Raw genomic sequence first — 19312 nt, 5'->3', positions numbered from 1 at the left:
AAGGTGTTACTCTAGTATTGGAGGTACGTCTGGAAACCGGGGAGAAATGTGTCCTGCATAATGGGATTTTGTGTCACACTGAGGGGAGGAGATGTGTGGCTGGTAACTCAGATATGATTGGTGTATCGTATAATTATTATGGGTGTCTCCCTTGCATGGGAGAAATGCTTAAAAGGAAGTTGTGTGGATTAAAAGTTCAGTTCTGCTCCTGATGCTGTGTGTCGTCCAGTCATTGGGAAATGTGATGGGGATACTTTTGGATTACTTTACTAACCGTGGATATTATTCTCTTGGGTTTTACTACTTGTTCCTGAGCCTCACTTGGATTACCAGCGGAGATAGTCTGTGAGAGAACAGCACTCCGCTACAAAGAGGAGGGATGGATACAGATTGGGGGGTTACAGAGGGGGGATACAGATGAGGGGGGGGGGTACAGATTGGGGGGGTTACAGAGGGGTCATGGGGGGGATACAGATTGGGGGGTTTACAGAGGGAGGTGGGTACAGATTGGGGGGATACAGATTGGGGGGTTACAGAGGGGGATGGGTGTTACAGAGGGGGGGTGGGGTGGATACAGATTGGGGGTTACAGAGGGGGGTGGATACAGATTGGGGGGTTACGGGGTGTGGATAGAGATGGGGGTGGATACAGATTGGGGGTTACAGAGGGGGGGTGGATAGAGATTGTGGGTTAGGGGAGTGGATACAGAGGGGGGTTACAGAGGTGGATGGGGGTGGATACAGATTGGTGGGTTACTGGGGGATGGATCGAGATTGGGGGGTTACAGAGGGGGATGAGGGTTACAGAGGGGGGGTGGATACAGATTGGGGGTTACAGAGGGGGGATGGATAGAGATTGGGGGTTACAGAGGGGGGATGGATACAGATTGGGGGTTACAGAGGGGGATGGGGGTGGATACAGAGGGGGGATGAGGGTTGGATACAGATTGGGGGGGCTACAGAGGGTGATGGGGTGGATACAGAGGGGGGATGGGGGTTAAAGAGGGGAGATGGGGGGTGGATACAGATTTGGGGTTACAGAGGGGGGATGGGGTGGATAAAGATTGGGGGTTACAGAGTGGGGGGTGGATACAGATTTGGGGTTACAGAAGGGGTATGGGGGGTTACAGAGGGGGACGGGGGTGGATACAGATTAGAGGTTACAGAGGTGGGGGTGGATACAGATTGGGGGGGTTACAGAGGGGGGGTGGGTGGATACAGATTGGGGGGTTACAGAGGGGGGGTGGGATGGATACAGATTGGGGGGTTACAGAGGGGGGGGTGGGATGGATACAGATTGGGGGGTTACAGAGGGGGATGGTGGATACAGATTGGGGGGTACAGAGGGGGATGGGGGTGGATACAGATTGGGGGTTACAGAGGGGGGGTGGGATGGATACAGATTGGGGTTACAGAGGGGGGGTGGGATGGATACAGATTGGGGGGTTACAGAGGGGGGGTGGGATGGATACAGATTGGGGGTTACAGAGGGGGATGGGGTAGATTCAGATTGGGGGGTTACAGGTGGGGTGGGATGGATACAGATTGGGGGGTTACAGGGGGGGTGGGATGGATACAGATTGGGGGGTTACAGGGGGGTGGGATGGATACAGATTGGGGGGTTACAGGGGTGGGTGGGATGGACACAGATTGGGGGGGTTACAGGGGGATGGGATGGATACAGATTGGGGGGTTACAGAGGGGGTGGGATGGATACAGATTGGGGGTTACAGGGGGGGGTGGGATGGATACAGATTGGGGGGTTACAGGGGGGGTGGGATGGATACAGATTGGGGTGTTACAGGGGGTGGGATGGATACAGATTGGGGGGGTTACAGGGGGGGTGGGATGGATACAGATTGGGGGGTTACAGGGGGGGTGGGATGGATACAGATTGGGGGGTTACAGGGGGGTGGGATGGATACAGATTGGGGGTTACAGAGGGGGTGGGATGGATACAGATTGGGGGGTTACAGGGGGTGGGATGGATACAGATTGGGGTGTTACAGGGGGGGGTGGGATGGATACAGATTGGGGGGGTTACAGGGGGGGTGGGATGGATACAGATTGGGGGGTTACAGGGGGGGTGGGATGGATACAGATTGGGGTGTTACAGGGGGGGTGGGATGGATACAGATTGGGGGGGTTACAGGGGGGGTGGGATGGATACAGATTGGGGGGTTACAGGGGGGGTGGGATGGATACAGATTGGGGGGTTACAGGGGGAGTGGGATGGATACAGATTGGGGGGTTACAGGGGGGATGGGGGATACAGATTGGGGGGTTACAGAGGGGGTGGGATGGATACAGATTGGGGGGTTACAGGGGGGGTGGGATGGATACAGATTGGGGGGTTACAGGGGGGATGGATACAGATTGGGGGGTTACAGGGGGGGTGGGATGGATACAGATTGGGGGGTTAGGGGGGGTGGGATGGATACAGATTGGGGGGTTAGGGGGGGTGGGATGGATACAGATTGGGGGGTTACAGGGGGGGTGGGATGGATACAGATTGGGGGGGTTACAGGGGGGATACAGATGGGGGGGTTACAGGGGGGGTGGGATGGATACAGATTGGGGGGTTACAGGGGGGATGGATACAGATTGGGGGGTTACAGGGGGGGTGGGATGGATACAGATTGGGGGGTTAGGGGGGGTGGGATGGATACAGATTGGGGGGTTAGGGGGGGTGGGATGGATACAGATTGGGGGGTTAGGGGGGGTGGGATGGATACAGATTGGGGGGTTACAGGGGGGATGGATACAGATTGGGGGGTTAGGGGGGGTGGGATGGATACAGATTGGGGGGTTAGGGGGGGTGGGATGGATACAGATTGGGGGGTTACAGGGGGGGTGGGATGGATACAGATTGGGGGGTTACAGGGGGGGTGGGATGGATACAGATTGGGGGGTTAGGGGGGGTGGGATGGATACAGATTGGGGGGTTAGGGGGGGTGGGATGGATACAGATTGGGGGGTTACAGGGGGGGTGGGATGGATACAGATTGGGGGGTTAGGGGGGGTGGGATGGATACAGATTGGGGGGTTACAGGGGGGGTGGGATGGATACAGATTGGGGGGTTACAGGGGGGGTGGGATGGATACAGATTGGGGGGTTAGGGGGGGTGGGATGGATACAGATTGGGGGGTTAGGGGGGGTGGGATGGATACAGATTGGGGGGTTACAGGGGGGGTGGGATGGATACAGATTGGGGGGTTAGGGGGGGTGGGATGGATACAGATTGGGGGGTTAGGGGGGGTGGGATGGATACAGATTGGGGGGTTACAGGGGGGATGGATACAGATTGGGGGGTTAGGGGGGGTGGGATGGATACAGATTGGGGGGTTAGGGGGGGTGGGATGGATACAGATTGGGGGGTTACAGGGGGGGTGGGATGGATACAGATTGGGGGGTTAGGGGGGGTGGGATGGATACAGATTGGGGGGTTACAGGGGGGGTGGGATGGATACAGATTGGGGGGTTAGGGGGGGTGGGATGGATACAGATTGGGGGGTTACAGGGGGGATGGATACAGATTGGGGGGTTAGATGGATACAGATTGGGGGGTTAGGGGGGGTGGGATGGATACAGATTGGGGGGTTACAGGGGGGGTGGGATGGATACAGATTGGGGGGTTACAGGGGGGGATACAGATGGGGGGGTCAGGGTTGTTTATTTCTCGCAGGGGGCGTGGTCACGGCTGGGCGGGGTTATTCCCTTAGCCACTCTCCTGGAAGGGGCGGTGTCTCGCGATGCCTGACGTCAGCAGGGCGGGGCGTGCGGCACGCGGTATCGAGCTGTGGGCGGGGTTGGAGATCCAGCTGGCGGGGGCGTGGTGACGTCAGACGCAGTCGGTTGGTCGCTAATCGAGGCCGGGCTCCGGGCTGTGCTAGGCCGCAGGATGGCGGAGACCAAAGTGATCTACCACCTGGACGAAGAGGAGACCCCGTACCTGGTCAAGGTCCCCGTGCCGGCCGCGGACATCCGCCTGCGGGACTTCAAGGCCGCCCTGGGCCGGGGCCACGCCAAGTACTTCTTCAAAGCCATGGACCTGGACTTCGGGTAACTATCCCATAATAACCATAGCAACCAGAATCTAATATCCCATAATAACAATAATATATTATATTATACTACATACTAATACAAAGCCATGGACCTGGACTTCGGGTAACTATCCCATAATAACCATAGCAACCAGAATCTAATATCCCATAATAACAATAATATATTATATTATACTACATACTAATACAAAGCCATGGACCTGGACTTCGGGTAACTATCCCATAATAACCATAGCAACCAGAATCTAATATCCCATAATAACAATAATATATTATATTATACTACATACTAATACAAAGCCATGGACCTGGACTTCGGGTAACTATCCCATAATAACCATAGCAACCAGAATCTAATATCCCATAATAACAATAATATATTATATTATACTACATAATAATACAAAGCCATGGACCTGGACTTCGGGTAACTATCCCATAATAACCATAGCAACCAGAATCTAATATCCCATAATACCATCCCATAATAACAGTAATATATTATATTATACTACATACTAATACAAAGCCATGGACCTGGACTTCGGGTAACTATCCCATAATAACCATAGCAACCAGAATCTAATATCCCATAATAACAATAATATATTATATTATACTACATAATAATACAAAGCCATGGACCTGGACTTCGGGTAACTATCCCATAATAACCATAGCAACCAGAATCTAATATCCCATAATACCATCCCATAATAACAGTAATATATTATATTATACTACATACTAATACAAAGCCATGGACCTGGACTTCGGGTAACTATCCCATAATAACCATAGCAACCAGAATCTAATATCCCATAATAACAATAATATATTATACTATACTACATACTAATACAAAGCCATGGACCTGGACTTCGGGTAACTATCCCATAATAACCATAGCAACCAGAATCTAATATCCCATAATAACAATAATATATTATATTATACTACATACTAATACAAAGCCATGGACCTGGACTTCGGGTAACTATCCCATAATAACCATAGCAACCAGAATCTAATATCCCATAATAACAATATTATATTATACTACATACTAATACAAAGCCATGGACCTGGACTTCGGGTAACTATCCCATAATAACCATAGCAACCACAATCTAATATCCCATAATAACAATAATATATTATACTATACTACATACTAATACAAAGCCATGGACCTGGACTTCGGGTAACTATCCCATAATAACCATAGCAACCAGAATCTAATATCCCATAATAACAATAATATATTATATTATACTACATACTAATACAAAGCCATGGACCTGGACTTCGGGTAACTATCCCATAATAACCATAGCAACCAGAATCTAATATCCCATAATAACAATAATATATTATATTATACTACATACTAATACAAAGCCATGGACCTGGACTTCGGGTAACTATCCCATAATAACCATAGCAACCAGAATCTAATATCCCATAATAACAATAATATATTATATTATACTACATACTAATACAAAGCCATGGACCTGGACTTCGGGTAACTATCCCATAATAACCATAGCAACCAGAATCTAATATCCCATAATAACAATAATATATTATATTATACTACATACTAATACAAAGCCATGGACCTGGACTTCGGGTAACTATCCCATAATAACCATAGCAACCAGAATCTAATATCCCATAATAACAATAATATATTATATTATACTACATAATAATACAAAGCCATGGACCTGGACTTCGGGTAACTATCCCATAATAACCATAGCAACCAGAATCTAATATCCCATAATACCATCCCATAATAACAGTAATATATTATATTATACTACATACTAATACAAAGCCATGGACCTGGACTTCGGGTAACTATCCCATAATAACCATAGCAACCAGAATCTAATATCCCATAATAACAATAATATATTATATTATACTACATAATAATACAAAGCCATGGACCTGGACTTCGGGTAACTATCCCATAATAACCATAGCAACCAGAATCTAATATCCCATAATACCATCCCATAATAACAGTAATATATTATATTATACTACATACTAATACAAAGCCATGGACCTGGACTTCGGGTAACTATCCCATAATAACCATAGCAACCAGAATCTAATATCCCATAATAACAATAATATATTATACTATACTACATACTAATACAAAGCCATGGACCTGGACTTCGGGTAACTATCCCATAATAACCATAGCAACCAGAATCTAATATCCCATAATAACAATAATATATTATATTATACTACATACTAATACAAAGCCATGGACCTGGACTTCGGGTAACTATCCCATAATAACCATAGCAACCAGAATCTAATATCCCATAATAACAATAATATATTATATTATACTACATAATAATACAAAGCCATGGACCTGGACTTCGGGTAACTATCCCATAATAACCATAGCAACCAGAATCTAATATCCCATAATAACAATATTATATTATACTACATACTAATACAAAGCCATGGACCTGGACTTCGGGTAACTATCCCATAATAACCATAGCAACCACAATCTAATATCCCATAATAACAATAATATATTATACTATACTACATACTAATACAAAGCCATGGACCTGGACTTCGGGTAACTATCCCATAATAACCATAGCAACCAGAATCTAATATCCCATAATAACAATAATATATTATATTATACTACATACTAATACAAAGCCATGGACCTGGACTTCGGGTAACTATCCCATAATAACCATAGCAACCAGAATCTAATATCCCATAATAACAATAATATATTATACTATACTACATACTAATACAAAGCCATGGACCTGGACTTCGGGTAACTATCCCATAATAACCATAGCAACCAGAATCTAATATCCCATAATAACAATAATATATTATATTATACTACATAATAATACAAAGCCATGGACCTGGACTTCGGGTAACTATCCCATAATAACCATAGCAACCACAATCTAATATCCCATAATAACAATAATATATTATATTATACTACATACTAATACAAAGCCATGGACCTGGACTTCGGGTAACTATCCCATAATAACCATAGCAACCAGAATCTAATATCCCATAATAACAATATTATATTATACTACATACTAATACAAAGCCATGGACCTGGACTTCGGGTAACTATCCCATAATAACCATAGCAACCACAATCTAATATCCCATAATAACAATAATATATTATACTATACTACATACTAATACAAAGCCATGGACCTGGACTTCGGGTAACTATCCCATAATAACCATAGCAACCAGAATCTAATATCCCATAATAACAATAATATATTATATTATACTACATACTAATACAAAGCCATGGACCTGGACTTCGGGTAACTATCCCATAATAACCATAGCAACCAGAATCTAATATCCCATAATAACAATAATATATTATACTATACTACATACTAATACAAAGCCATGGACCTGGACTTCGGGTAACTATCCCATAATAACCATAGCAACCAGAATCTAATATCCCATAATAACAATAATATATTATATTATACTACATACTAATACAAAGCCATGGACCTGGACTTCGGGTAACTATCCCATAATAACCATAGCAACCAGAATCTAATATCCCATAATAACAATAATATATTATACTATACTACATACTAATACAAAGCCATGGACCTGGACTTCGGGTAACTATCCCATAATAACCATAGCAACCAGAATCTAATATCCCATAATAACAATAATATATTATATTATACTACATACTAATACAAAGCCATGGACCTGGACTTCGGGTAACTATCCCATAATAACCATAGCAACCAGAATCTAATATCCCATAATACCATCCCATAATAACAGTAATATATTATATTATACTACATACTAATACAAAGCCATGGACCTGGACTTCGGGTAACTATCCCATAATAACCATAGCAACCAGAATCTAATATCCCATAATAACAATAATATATTATACTATACTACATACTAATACAAAGCCATGGACCTGGACTTCGGGTAACTATCCCATAATAACCATAGCAACCAGAATCTAATATCCCATAATAACAATAATATATTATACTATACTACATACTAATACAAAGCCATGGACCTGGACTTCGGGTAACTATCCCATAATAACCATAGCAACCAGAATCTAATATCCCATAATAACAATAATATATTATATTATACTACATACTAATACAAAGCCATGGACCTGGACTTCGGGTAACTATCCCATAATAACCATAGCAACCACAATCTAATATCCCATAATAACAATAATATATTATATTATACTACATAATAATACAAAGCCATGGACCTGGACTTCGGGTAACTATCCCATAATAACCATAGCAACCACAATCTAATATCCCATAATAACAATAATATATTATATTATACTACATACTAATACAAAGCCATGGACCTGGACTTCGGGTAACTATCCCATAATAACCATAGCAACCACAATCTAATATCCCATAATAACAATAATATATTATATTATACTACATACTAATACAAAGCCATGGACCACGACTTCGGGTAACTATCCCATAATAACCATAGCAACCAGAATCTAATATCCCATAATAACAATAATATATTATATTATACTACATACTAATACAAAGCCATGGACCTGGACTTCGGGTAACTATCCCATAATAACCATAGCAACCAGAATCTAATATCCCATAATAACAATAATATATTATATTATACTACATACTAATACAAAGCCATGGACCTGGACTTCGGGTAACTATCCCATAATAACCATAGCAACCAGAATCTAATATCCCATAATAACAATAATATATTATATTATACTACATACTAATACAAAGCCATGGACCTGGACTTCGGGTAACTATCCCATAATAACCATAGCAACCAGAATCTAATATCCCATAATAACAATAATATATTATATTATACTACATACTAATACAAAGCCATGGACCTGGACTTCGGGTAACTATCCCATAATAACCATAGCAACCAGAATCTAATATCCCATAATACCATCCCATAATAACAGTAATATATTATATTATACTACATACTAATACAAAGCCATGGACCTGGACTTAGGGTAACTATCCCATAATAACCATAGCAACCAGAATCTAATATCCCATAATAACAATAATATATTATACTATACTACATACTAATACAAAGCCATGGACCTGGACTTCGGGTAACTATCCCATAATAACCATAGCAACCAGAATCTAATATCCCATAATAACAATAATATATTATACTATACTACATAATAATACAAAGCCATGGACCTGGACTTCGGGTAACTATCCCATAATAACCATAGCAACCAGAATCTAATATCCCATAATAACAATAATATATTATATTATACTACATAATAATACAAAGCCATGGACCTGGACTTCGGGTAACTATCCCATAATAACCATAGCAACCAGAATCTAATATCCCATAATAACAATAATATATTATATTATACTACATAATAATACAAAGCCATGGACCTGGACTTCGGGTAACTATCCCATAATAACCATAGCAACCAGAATCTAATATCCCATAATAACAATAATATATTATATTATACTAATACAAAGCCATGGACCTGGACTTCGGGTAACTATCCCATAATAACCATAGCAACCAGAATCTAATATCCCATAATAACAATAATATATTATACTATACTACATACTAATACAAAGCCATGGACCTGGACTTCGGGTAACTATCCCATAATAACCATAGCAACCAGAATCTAATATCCCATAATACCATCCCATAATAACAGTAATATATTATATTATACTACATACTAATACAAAGCCATGGACCTGGACTTCGGGTAACTATCCCATAATAACCATAGCAACCAGAATCTAATATCCCATAATAACAATAATATATTATACTATACTACATACTAATACAAAGCCATGGACCTGGACTTCGGGTAACTATCCCATAATAACCATAGCAACCAGAATCTAATATCCCATAATACCATCCCATAATAACAGTAATATATTATATTATACTACATAATAATACAAAGCCATGGACCTGGACTTCGGGTAACTATCCCATAATAACCATAGCAACCAGAATCTAATATCCCATAATACCATCCCATAATAACAATAATATATTATATTATACTACATACTAATACAAAGCCATGGACCACGACTTGGGGTAACTCCATTATAATATAATAATCCCATCCCATAATAACAATAATATATTATACTACATACTAATACAAAGCCATGGACCTGGACTTCGGGTAACTATCCCATAATAACCATAGCAACCAGAATCTAATATCCCATAATAACAATAATATATTATACTATACTACATACTAATACAAAGCCATGGACCACGACTTGGGGTAACTATCCCATAATAACCATAGCAACCAGAATCTAATATCCCATCATACCATCCCATAATAACAATAATATATTATATTATACTACATACTAATACAAAGCCATGGACCTGGACTTCGGGTAACTATCCCATAATAACCATAGCAACCAGAATCTAATATCCCATAATAACAATAATATATTATATTATACTACATACTAATACAAAGCCATGGACCTGGACTTCGGGTAACTATCCCATAATAACCATAGCAACCAGAATCTAATATCCCATAATACCATCCCATAATAACAATAATATATTATACTATACTACATAATAATACAAAGCCATGGACCTGGACTTCGGGTAACTATCCCATAATAACCATAGCAACCAGAATCTAATATCCCATAATAACAATAATATATTATACTATACTACATACTAATACAAAGCCATGGACCTGGACTTCGGGTAACTATCCCATAATAACCATAGCAACCAGAATCTAATATCCCATCATACCATCCCATAATAACAATAATATATTATATTATACTACATACTAATACAAAGCCATGGACCTGGACTTCGGGTAACTATCCCATAATAACCATAGCAACCAGAATCTAATATCCCATAATAACAATAATATATTATACTATACTACATACTAATACAAAGCCATGGACCTGGACTTCGGGTAACTATCCCATAATAACCATAGCAACCAGAATCTAATATCCCATAATAACAATAATATATTATACTATACTACATACTAATACAAAGCCATGGACCTGGACTTCGGGTAACTATCCCATAATAACCATAGCAACCAGAATCTAATATCCCATAATAACAATAATATATTATACTATACTACATACTAATACAAAGCCATGGACCTGGACTTCGGGTAACTATCCCATAATAACCATAGCAACCAGAATCTAATATCCCATAATACCATCCCATAATAACAGTAATATATTATATTATACTACATAATAATACAAAGCCATGGACCACGACTTGGGGTAACTATCCCATAATAACCATAGCAACCAGAATCTAATATCCCATAATAACAATAATATATTATATAATACTACATACTAATACAAAGCCATGGACCTGTACTTCGGGTAACTATCCCATAATAACCATAGCAACCAGAATCTAATATCCCATAATAACAATAATATATTATATTATACTACATACTAATACAAAGCCATGGACCTGGACTTCGGGTAACTATCCCATAATAACCATAGCAACCAGAATCTAATATCCCATAATAACAATAATATATTATACTATACTACATACTAATACAAAGCCATGGACCTGGACTTCGGGTAACTATCCCATAATAACCATAGCAACCAGAATCTAATATCCCATAATACCATCCCATAATAACAGTAATATATTATATTATACTACATAATAATACAAAGCCATGGACCTGGACTTCGGGTAACTATCCCATAATAACCATAGCAACCAGAATCTAATATCCCATAATACCATCCCATAATAACAATAATATATTATATTATACTACATACTAATACAAAGCCATGGACCACGACTTGGGGTAACTCCATTATAATATAATAATCCCATCCCATAATAACAATAATATATTATACTACATACTAATACAAAGCCATGGACCTGGACTTCGGGTAACTATCCCATAATAACCATAGCAACCAGAATCTAATATCCCATAATACCATCCCATAATAACAGTAATATATTATATTATACTACATAATAATACAAAGACCTGGACTTCGGGTAACTATCCCATAATAACCATAGCAACCAGAATCTAATATCCCATAATACCATCCCATAATAACAATAATATATTATATTATACTACATACTAATACAAAGCCATGGACCACGACTTGGGGTAACTCCATTATAATATAATAATCCCATCCCATAATAACAATAATATATTATACTACATACTAATACAAAGCCATGGACCTGGACTTCGGGTAACTATCCCATAATAACCATAGCAACCAGAATCTAATATCCCATAATAACAATAATATATTATACTATACTACATACTAATACAAAGCCATGGACCTGGACTTCGGGTAACTATCCCATAATAACCATAGCAACCAGAATCTAATATCCCATAATAACAATAATATATTATACTATACTACATACTAATACAAAGCCATGGACCTGGACTTCGGGTAACTATCCCATAATAACCATAGCAACCAGAATCTAATATCCCATAATAACAGTAATATATTATATTATACTACATAATAATACAAAGCCATGGACCTGGACTTCGGGTAACTATCCCATAATAACCATAGCAACCAGAATCGAATATCCCATAATACCATCCCATAATAACAATAATATATTATATTATACTACATACTAATACAAAGCCATGGACCACGACTTGGGGTAACTCCATTATAATATAATAATCCCATCCCATAATAACAATAATATATTATACTATACTACATACTAATACAAAGCCATGGACCTGGACTTCGGGTAACTATCCCATAATAACCATAGCAACCAGAATCTAATATCCCATAATAACAATAATATATTATACTATACTACATAATAATACAAAGCCATGGACCACGACTTGGGGTAACTCCATTATAATATAATAATCCCATCCCATAATAACAATAATATATTATACTATACTACATAATAATACAAAGCCATGGACCACGACTTCGGGTAACTCCATTATAATATAATAATCCCATCCCATAATAACAATAATATATTATACTATACTACATAATAATACAAAGCCATGGACCACGACTTGGGGTAACTCCATTATAATATAATAATACCATCCCATAATAACAATAATATATTATACTATACTACATAATACAAAGCCATGGACCACGACTTGGGGTAACTCCATTATAATATAATAATACCATCCCATAATAACAATAATATATTATACTATACTACATAATAATACAAAGCCATGGACCACGACTTGGGGTAACTCCATTATAATATAATAATGCCATTATATTATATTATTTTCGTGTGGGGTAGGACATGGAGGTGATGCTCCTTGTGGTATCTTACGTGTCATCTATGGCAATCGTCTGTCTGAGGAGCTGTTAGTGGGCAGTGTGGGACTGTCGGTTGCCGTATGAGGCATGGAGAGTGTTGTGTAAATCTATGTTCGGGTGGCATCCCGTCTGTGCCCCTGTGGGTTCTACCCCTGTACCTTGGGGTTGGAGGCAGTAGTGCCTTTCGCCCTATGGGAGCGTATTGTACACCTGACACAGGGCAGTTGAGTCTCTGGCACCTCTCTTGTGCTGTGGTGTGGATGAGTGTACCAACAGGTATTTTGCTTTGTGGGGCATTAACAAGAGCAAAGAGCTAGAGTAAAAGGGCTAACTATGAGAGCGCATAAAACACTGAAACTTTAGCAAAAAAGGAAAAATAATGTGCAGCGTCTTTGGGGCTGCATGGCCGTAAGTGTCCCCTCAGGTGGTGGGTCTAGTGAGGCTGTTCTGGTGGATGTCGTGGCTGGAGAGCAGGATGTTCCATGTGCTGGGATTTTCCTAGTGGATAGGCCCAGCGCTGTTAGCAATGCAGGTGCGTCCGTCGGGCGGTGGCTTTATTGGATTGTCCATCTTTAGTGATTCACAAAGTGTTTGGGTCTGCCCATCGGTAGGTCAGGTTTTCCACTTGTAATGTCCTTGTAAGAGGTTGCATACTCTTATGCCATAGCAAGGTAGCCCTGCTTAAGTCCTGAAAAAAGGATATGTGGCTGTCTTCGAAGTTGTATGGGGATTTCCCCTTTAATGCTGCTGTTAGTCCTAGCTTGTCTGCTCCTGTTTGGCATCTAAGGATGATGTCTCTTTGTGCTGTGGCTGGGACTTTAGGGGATTTAGCTATTCTGTATACCCCATCAAATGTGAAGTACTTGGCTTGTTTCGTCGGTAGTCGGGATGCTACTAAATGTCTCAAGAAGTGTGGTAGTTCCTCCAGGGGGATGGTTTCTGGGACCCATCTTATCTTTATATATTTTTTTCTCTGGGCTCTATCATCTAGGGTGCTCACTTGCCTGTTGGTGTCATTTTGGGCTGTTTGTAGCTGGCGTACCTTATCACTGAGCGCCTGGAAATCCTGTTGCAGGATAAGTACATTTGCTTCTGTGGCTTGGGTGCCTGTACCTCTGTGGTTAATGCTGCGAGGTCTGCTTACCACATTTTCTTGAGGTTATGTTGGAGGCCTGTAAGCATATCCTGTATATCTTGTTTTGTTGCAGGGGTTATCAGTCCTGGTGTGCCAGCATCCTCTTGGGTGGCCTGTTTTGGGCTCTGGGGTCTCAAACTGCAGGGGTGTCGGATCTCTCGTGGGAGAGGGCTCCTGTGAGTTTTGTGATGGTGTCAAGGACATCAACTTCTGGCCTATGTCGCGCTGCATTCTCGTGTCAGTCGCGGATGGTTTTGGGGATTTTCTCCCCATGTCCCTGTCTGGCTGTTAGGTAGGCAGCAGGTCTGTCAGGCTCAGCTCTCCCCAGATTGTTTTCTCCCCTGCGATCGCATGTGGCTGGCCGGCCGCGCGGTAGGCCCTGAAGTCTCGGTTTCGGTATTTCTTACCCGGTGCCAGAAAGAAAGGCGGTGCCCTGAGTGCGCCTCTGGTGTCAGGTGGGTCGTGGCTGGCGTGATGCTGGTGATTTTTGGCTGTGTTAAGTTGGGCGCACAGGAGCTGTGGAAAACGATGACTGCTTCTGTGCGCTGCTAGGCTTCGCCTCTCACTCTGTCTGGCGCTGGGGAAATCCCCTCTTGGCCGACGTCGGCTCTGAATGTGCATGCGCAGCAAGAACAGAGTGCGCATTCAAACAGTCCATAGGAAAGCATTTCTCAATGCTTTCCTATAGACGTCCAGCATCTTTTCACAGTGAGAAGCGCGGAACGGCCTCTAGCGGCTGTCAGGTAGACGGCCACTTGTGGCTGGATTAACCCTAATGTAAACATGGCCGTTTCTCTGTTTTCTGCTGCTGGGTTAATACTAAATGGACCTGGCACCCAGACCACTTCATTGAGCTGAAGTGGTGTGTGCCCCTGTAGTGGTCCTTTTAAATCAAGCACTCCTATATTGTCTGGCAGTAACTATGTTGCAATATAACCAGTGTTGTCCTGGATTAGAAGTGCTAGATGAGGCACTTACAGCAACACTGTTGTGATATAACAAATGAGACGGGAAGGTGTATGTCTCTTGCAGCTTCATTATTGTGAAAGAATACTTCTATATTTGTATTTAAAGGACCACTGTAAGCACCCAGACCACCTCAGCTTAATGAAGTGGTCTGGGTGCCTGGTCCAGCTAGGGTTAAATCTTAGAGAAACTGCTATGTTTATAATAGGGTTAATCCAGCCTCTAGTGGCCGTCTACCTGACAGCCGCTAGAGGCGCTTGCGTGCTTCTCACTGTGAAAATCATTGTAAATGCTTTCCTATGAGACTGGCTGAATGCGCGCGGTTCCTGCCGCGCATGCGCATTCAGCCAATGACGTCGCTAGGAAGGAGGAGGAAAGCTCCCCGCCCGGTGCTGGAGAAAGGTAAGATTTTAATCCCTTCCTCTCTCCAGAGCCCGGCAGGAGGGGGACCCTGCGGGTGGGGGCACCCTCAGGGCACTATAGTGCCAGGAAAACGAGGATGTTTTCCTGGCACTATAGTGGTCCTTTAACTCACACTAATGGAAATGCAGGGTAAGACACTATATAGTATTGCAGCAGCAATGTTGCTATATTACATATGTTGCTTAAAAAGTGTCTGATACAGCTGCCTAGGTAAACCTAAACTGATTCTTACTGCAGCAGCGATGTTGCTAATGCTGATAGACACTAAAAGGTGTATGTCTGATACAACTGCCTAGGTAAAGATATATAAGGTACAACTGCTGCTCTCAGAGAATTGTACATGTATATCACTGCTGGAGGAGACCGATCAAATAATTGTACAATGGTGGAATGTTACTAATGCAGCTATAGCACACTAAGCACTCCTAAATTGCCCCCTAATGAATTGACTATTGTGGGCATTAAATGTGTATATCATACTGTGTTACTGTTGGGGGAGACCGAGAAAATGTTAGTCTCCTGAAGGTGCACAGAGATATTGTCGCAGTTATTCAATAGTAACCAATCTAGATAGATTACAATCTGAGCAAATGCCTAGGCAGTGCCTTCAACAGCACCTGGACTCTGAAACGAACTATCTAGATAGCGGGGTGCTCACAGGTGTGCTGCCCTGGTAGCAAAAAAATGTCTCCAGATGGCAGAGCAACTTTAGCCTTACGATAATCAATCTGTCCGCATAAGGTACGATGTAAGTGGGTGCTGCACTTGTGAGGTCTGGACAGATAGATCCCTGATCTGTGCCCTCAAGGGCACCTAAGTAAAACTCTTAAGTTGTCTATGCTGAATAAGTGCCCCAAGTGCATATGGACACTATGGTGGTCGGGCAGCCAAATCGTGTGAAAATTTCAAAGCTGGGTACACTTTAAGCCATAGCCAGAAACAATAACATAATGAAAAAAGGTTTGCACTCATGGTCTTATAATATTAAATGAGGTTTTCTTTATTCGGATTTGTAACGGATCGCCTGGCACCCCGACTGGGTACCTCCGTTGAAAGATGCTCCTAGCGCTTCCTGAGGGCTCCAAGCACTCTAGCCGACACCACAACCACTGCAGACCGAACCTCTCTTCCTTCAGAGCAAAGCATGAACAAGATCTTAAAAGAGCTTAGGAGTGATTATAGCAAGGGAATATGCAGAGCATAGCAGATTCTCCCTATAAGAGACGGCACTCCAAATTGAGGGTGAAGTCGAACTGACTCCACTGAGCGTTAATTGCTGCTTTTATGCAGGATTTTACAGGAATGTCACCATCCACTGGACCTTGTTGGGCACCAACAATGCAATTAAAGCAGCCAATCAGACATAAGGTTACAATAGTACACACACAGCAATTACAATACATTCCTCCCCTCTGCTTAGGAGATAATTGAGTTATTTACTGTATCTACTCAATTATCTCCAAGCTGAAAAATATTTTTTTTGATATATTTTCATAACTTCTTGATTTTTACCTCGTAAATACATAAAACCTATATTTTTATAACCAGTATAATTTGGGGACAAACATATACAAAATTCGTGAAAATCCGTTCAGGGGTTCCAGAGATAGTAAAAAGTCCCTTTGGACCGACCTCAAGCACATTTTCCAGCCCAAAACAGTTCCATTGATTTGGGCTGTGCGGTCGGTCTATTTTACCCTGAAAAAGTGACTTTGAATCTTCGAACGGGACTTAGTCTCCAGCCGCATTGTCGAAGTGGAGTAGAAGGTACAGGTCAGCAGTGTTCACGCAATTAGGTAGCCGAAAACAGTTCCATAGATTTGCTGGCACACACCGCTGACCGCGTTCAAATGAATCTAAATGGCTGTCGATTTTCAAATAGCGGCCACTTCGGCTGCATCCGAAGTGCCAAGTCAAAACTGCAAGTCTCTTCCCAAAGTACTTAAAGGGCCAGAAACAGTCTTTTAAAAGTCCATGAGCCCATATAATCGAGATATATATATATATATATATATATATATATATATATATATATATATATATATATATATATATATATATATATATTTCATTCATTCATTCACCTGGACATGCTTAAATGGGGTGCTGTTATTGTTATACAATAAACAATACAAGATCCAGCGCACACTCTCCTATCTACTAAACAGCAACTTCAATGTTGACAGATTTTATTAGTTTTTAAAAGTTTTTTAAAAACACCTAATCTAGGCAAAAAAATAATGGGGATTTAGTTACATTATATGATCATACATTGCATAAGCCTGCCACAACGTCAATGTACCCCATCATTGGCAGGTCCTACTCTCACAGTCTAATGTCTGCTCTTATGCGATTAACCCACTTACTTGGGGAAAAATTCCATCTGAGGCTCTCTGCAGTACAAGGCTAAATAGGGACCTGAGATGAGGCACCTGTAACAGGGAGGGGTGCAAAACCAAGGAGTTGGCTAGACTCCCAAATATCTATCTATCTATCTATATCTCATGGGGGGATGGTTGCACTCACCTGAACATGCTTAAATGGGGGTGCTGCTGGTGGCCATATTATACAATAAACAATACAAGATCCAGCGCACTCTCCTATCTACTAAACAGCAACTTCAATGGTGACAGATTTTATTAGTTTTTAAAAGTTTTTGCAATGTATGATCATATAATGTAACAAAATCCCCATTATTTTTTTGCCTAGACTAGGTGTTTTTAAAAAAACTTTTAAAAACTAATAAAATCTGTCAACATTGAAGTTGCTGTTTAGTAGATAGGAGAGTGCGCTGGATCTTGTATTGTTTATTGTGTGTGTGTGGGGCAAATAGCCGTATATGGAGTAAGGATCCAGCATAAGCGTAGGATAGTATAAAGGGAGCAAGTCGGTTGTGGTGTGCCGAGACCGACGATACGGTAGGCCTGTAAATAAAGAGGGCAAAAATGAATAATCAAAGATTTAATACAGTCAACAAATATATACAAATTAACCAGACATTTCCTTAAATGCATTACAGTATTTAATTCCTGGAAGGATTTTGAAGGTAGGAATCTAGGACCGAAAGTGGACACCATTTGTTGTGGGTATGTTATCTCTACTGTTGGTGCGTGTTGACTCGTTTAGGAATGTGGTAGAGCCAATAGGTAATGATATATGTG

The 19312-nt window shown here is 41.2% G+C and overlaps 1 protein-coding gene across 1 annotated transcript in view; it reads left to right on the top strand.

The window, feature by feature from the left end:
• Nucleotides 1-3810: 3810 nt before the first annotated feature.
• The window catches only part of DVL2 (dishevelled segment polarity protein 2), an 81182-nt gene continuing 65680 nt past the window's right edge, over nucleotides 3811-19312 (top strand). The window contains exon 1 of the mRNA XM_063449841.1: nucleotides 3811-4062. Within this exon, the coding sequence (XP_063305911.1) occupies nucleotides 3902-4062 (161 nt within the window). The 5' untranslated portion in view covers nucleotides 3811-3901. The remainder of the gene's footprint in view (nucleotides 4063-19312) is intronic.

This window comes from Pelobates fuscus, chromosome 3, assembly GCF_036172605.1.
Source record: "Pelobates fuscus isolate aPelFus1 chromosome 3, aPelFus1.pri, whole genome shotgun sequence".
Lineage (NCBI taxonomy): Eukaryota > Metazoa > Chordata > Amphibia > Anura > Pelobatidae > Pelobates > Pelobates fuscus.
Note: the sequence above shows the minus strand (reverse complement) of the source record. Positions and strands in the feature narration are given on the sequence as shown.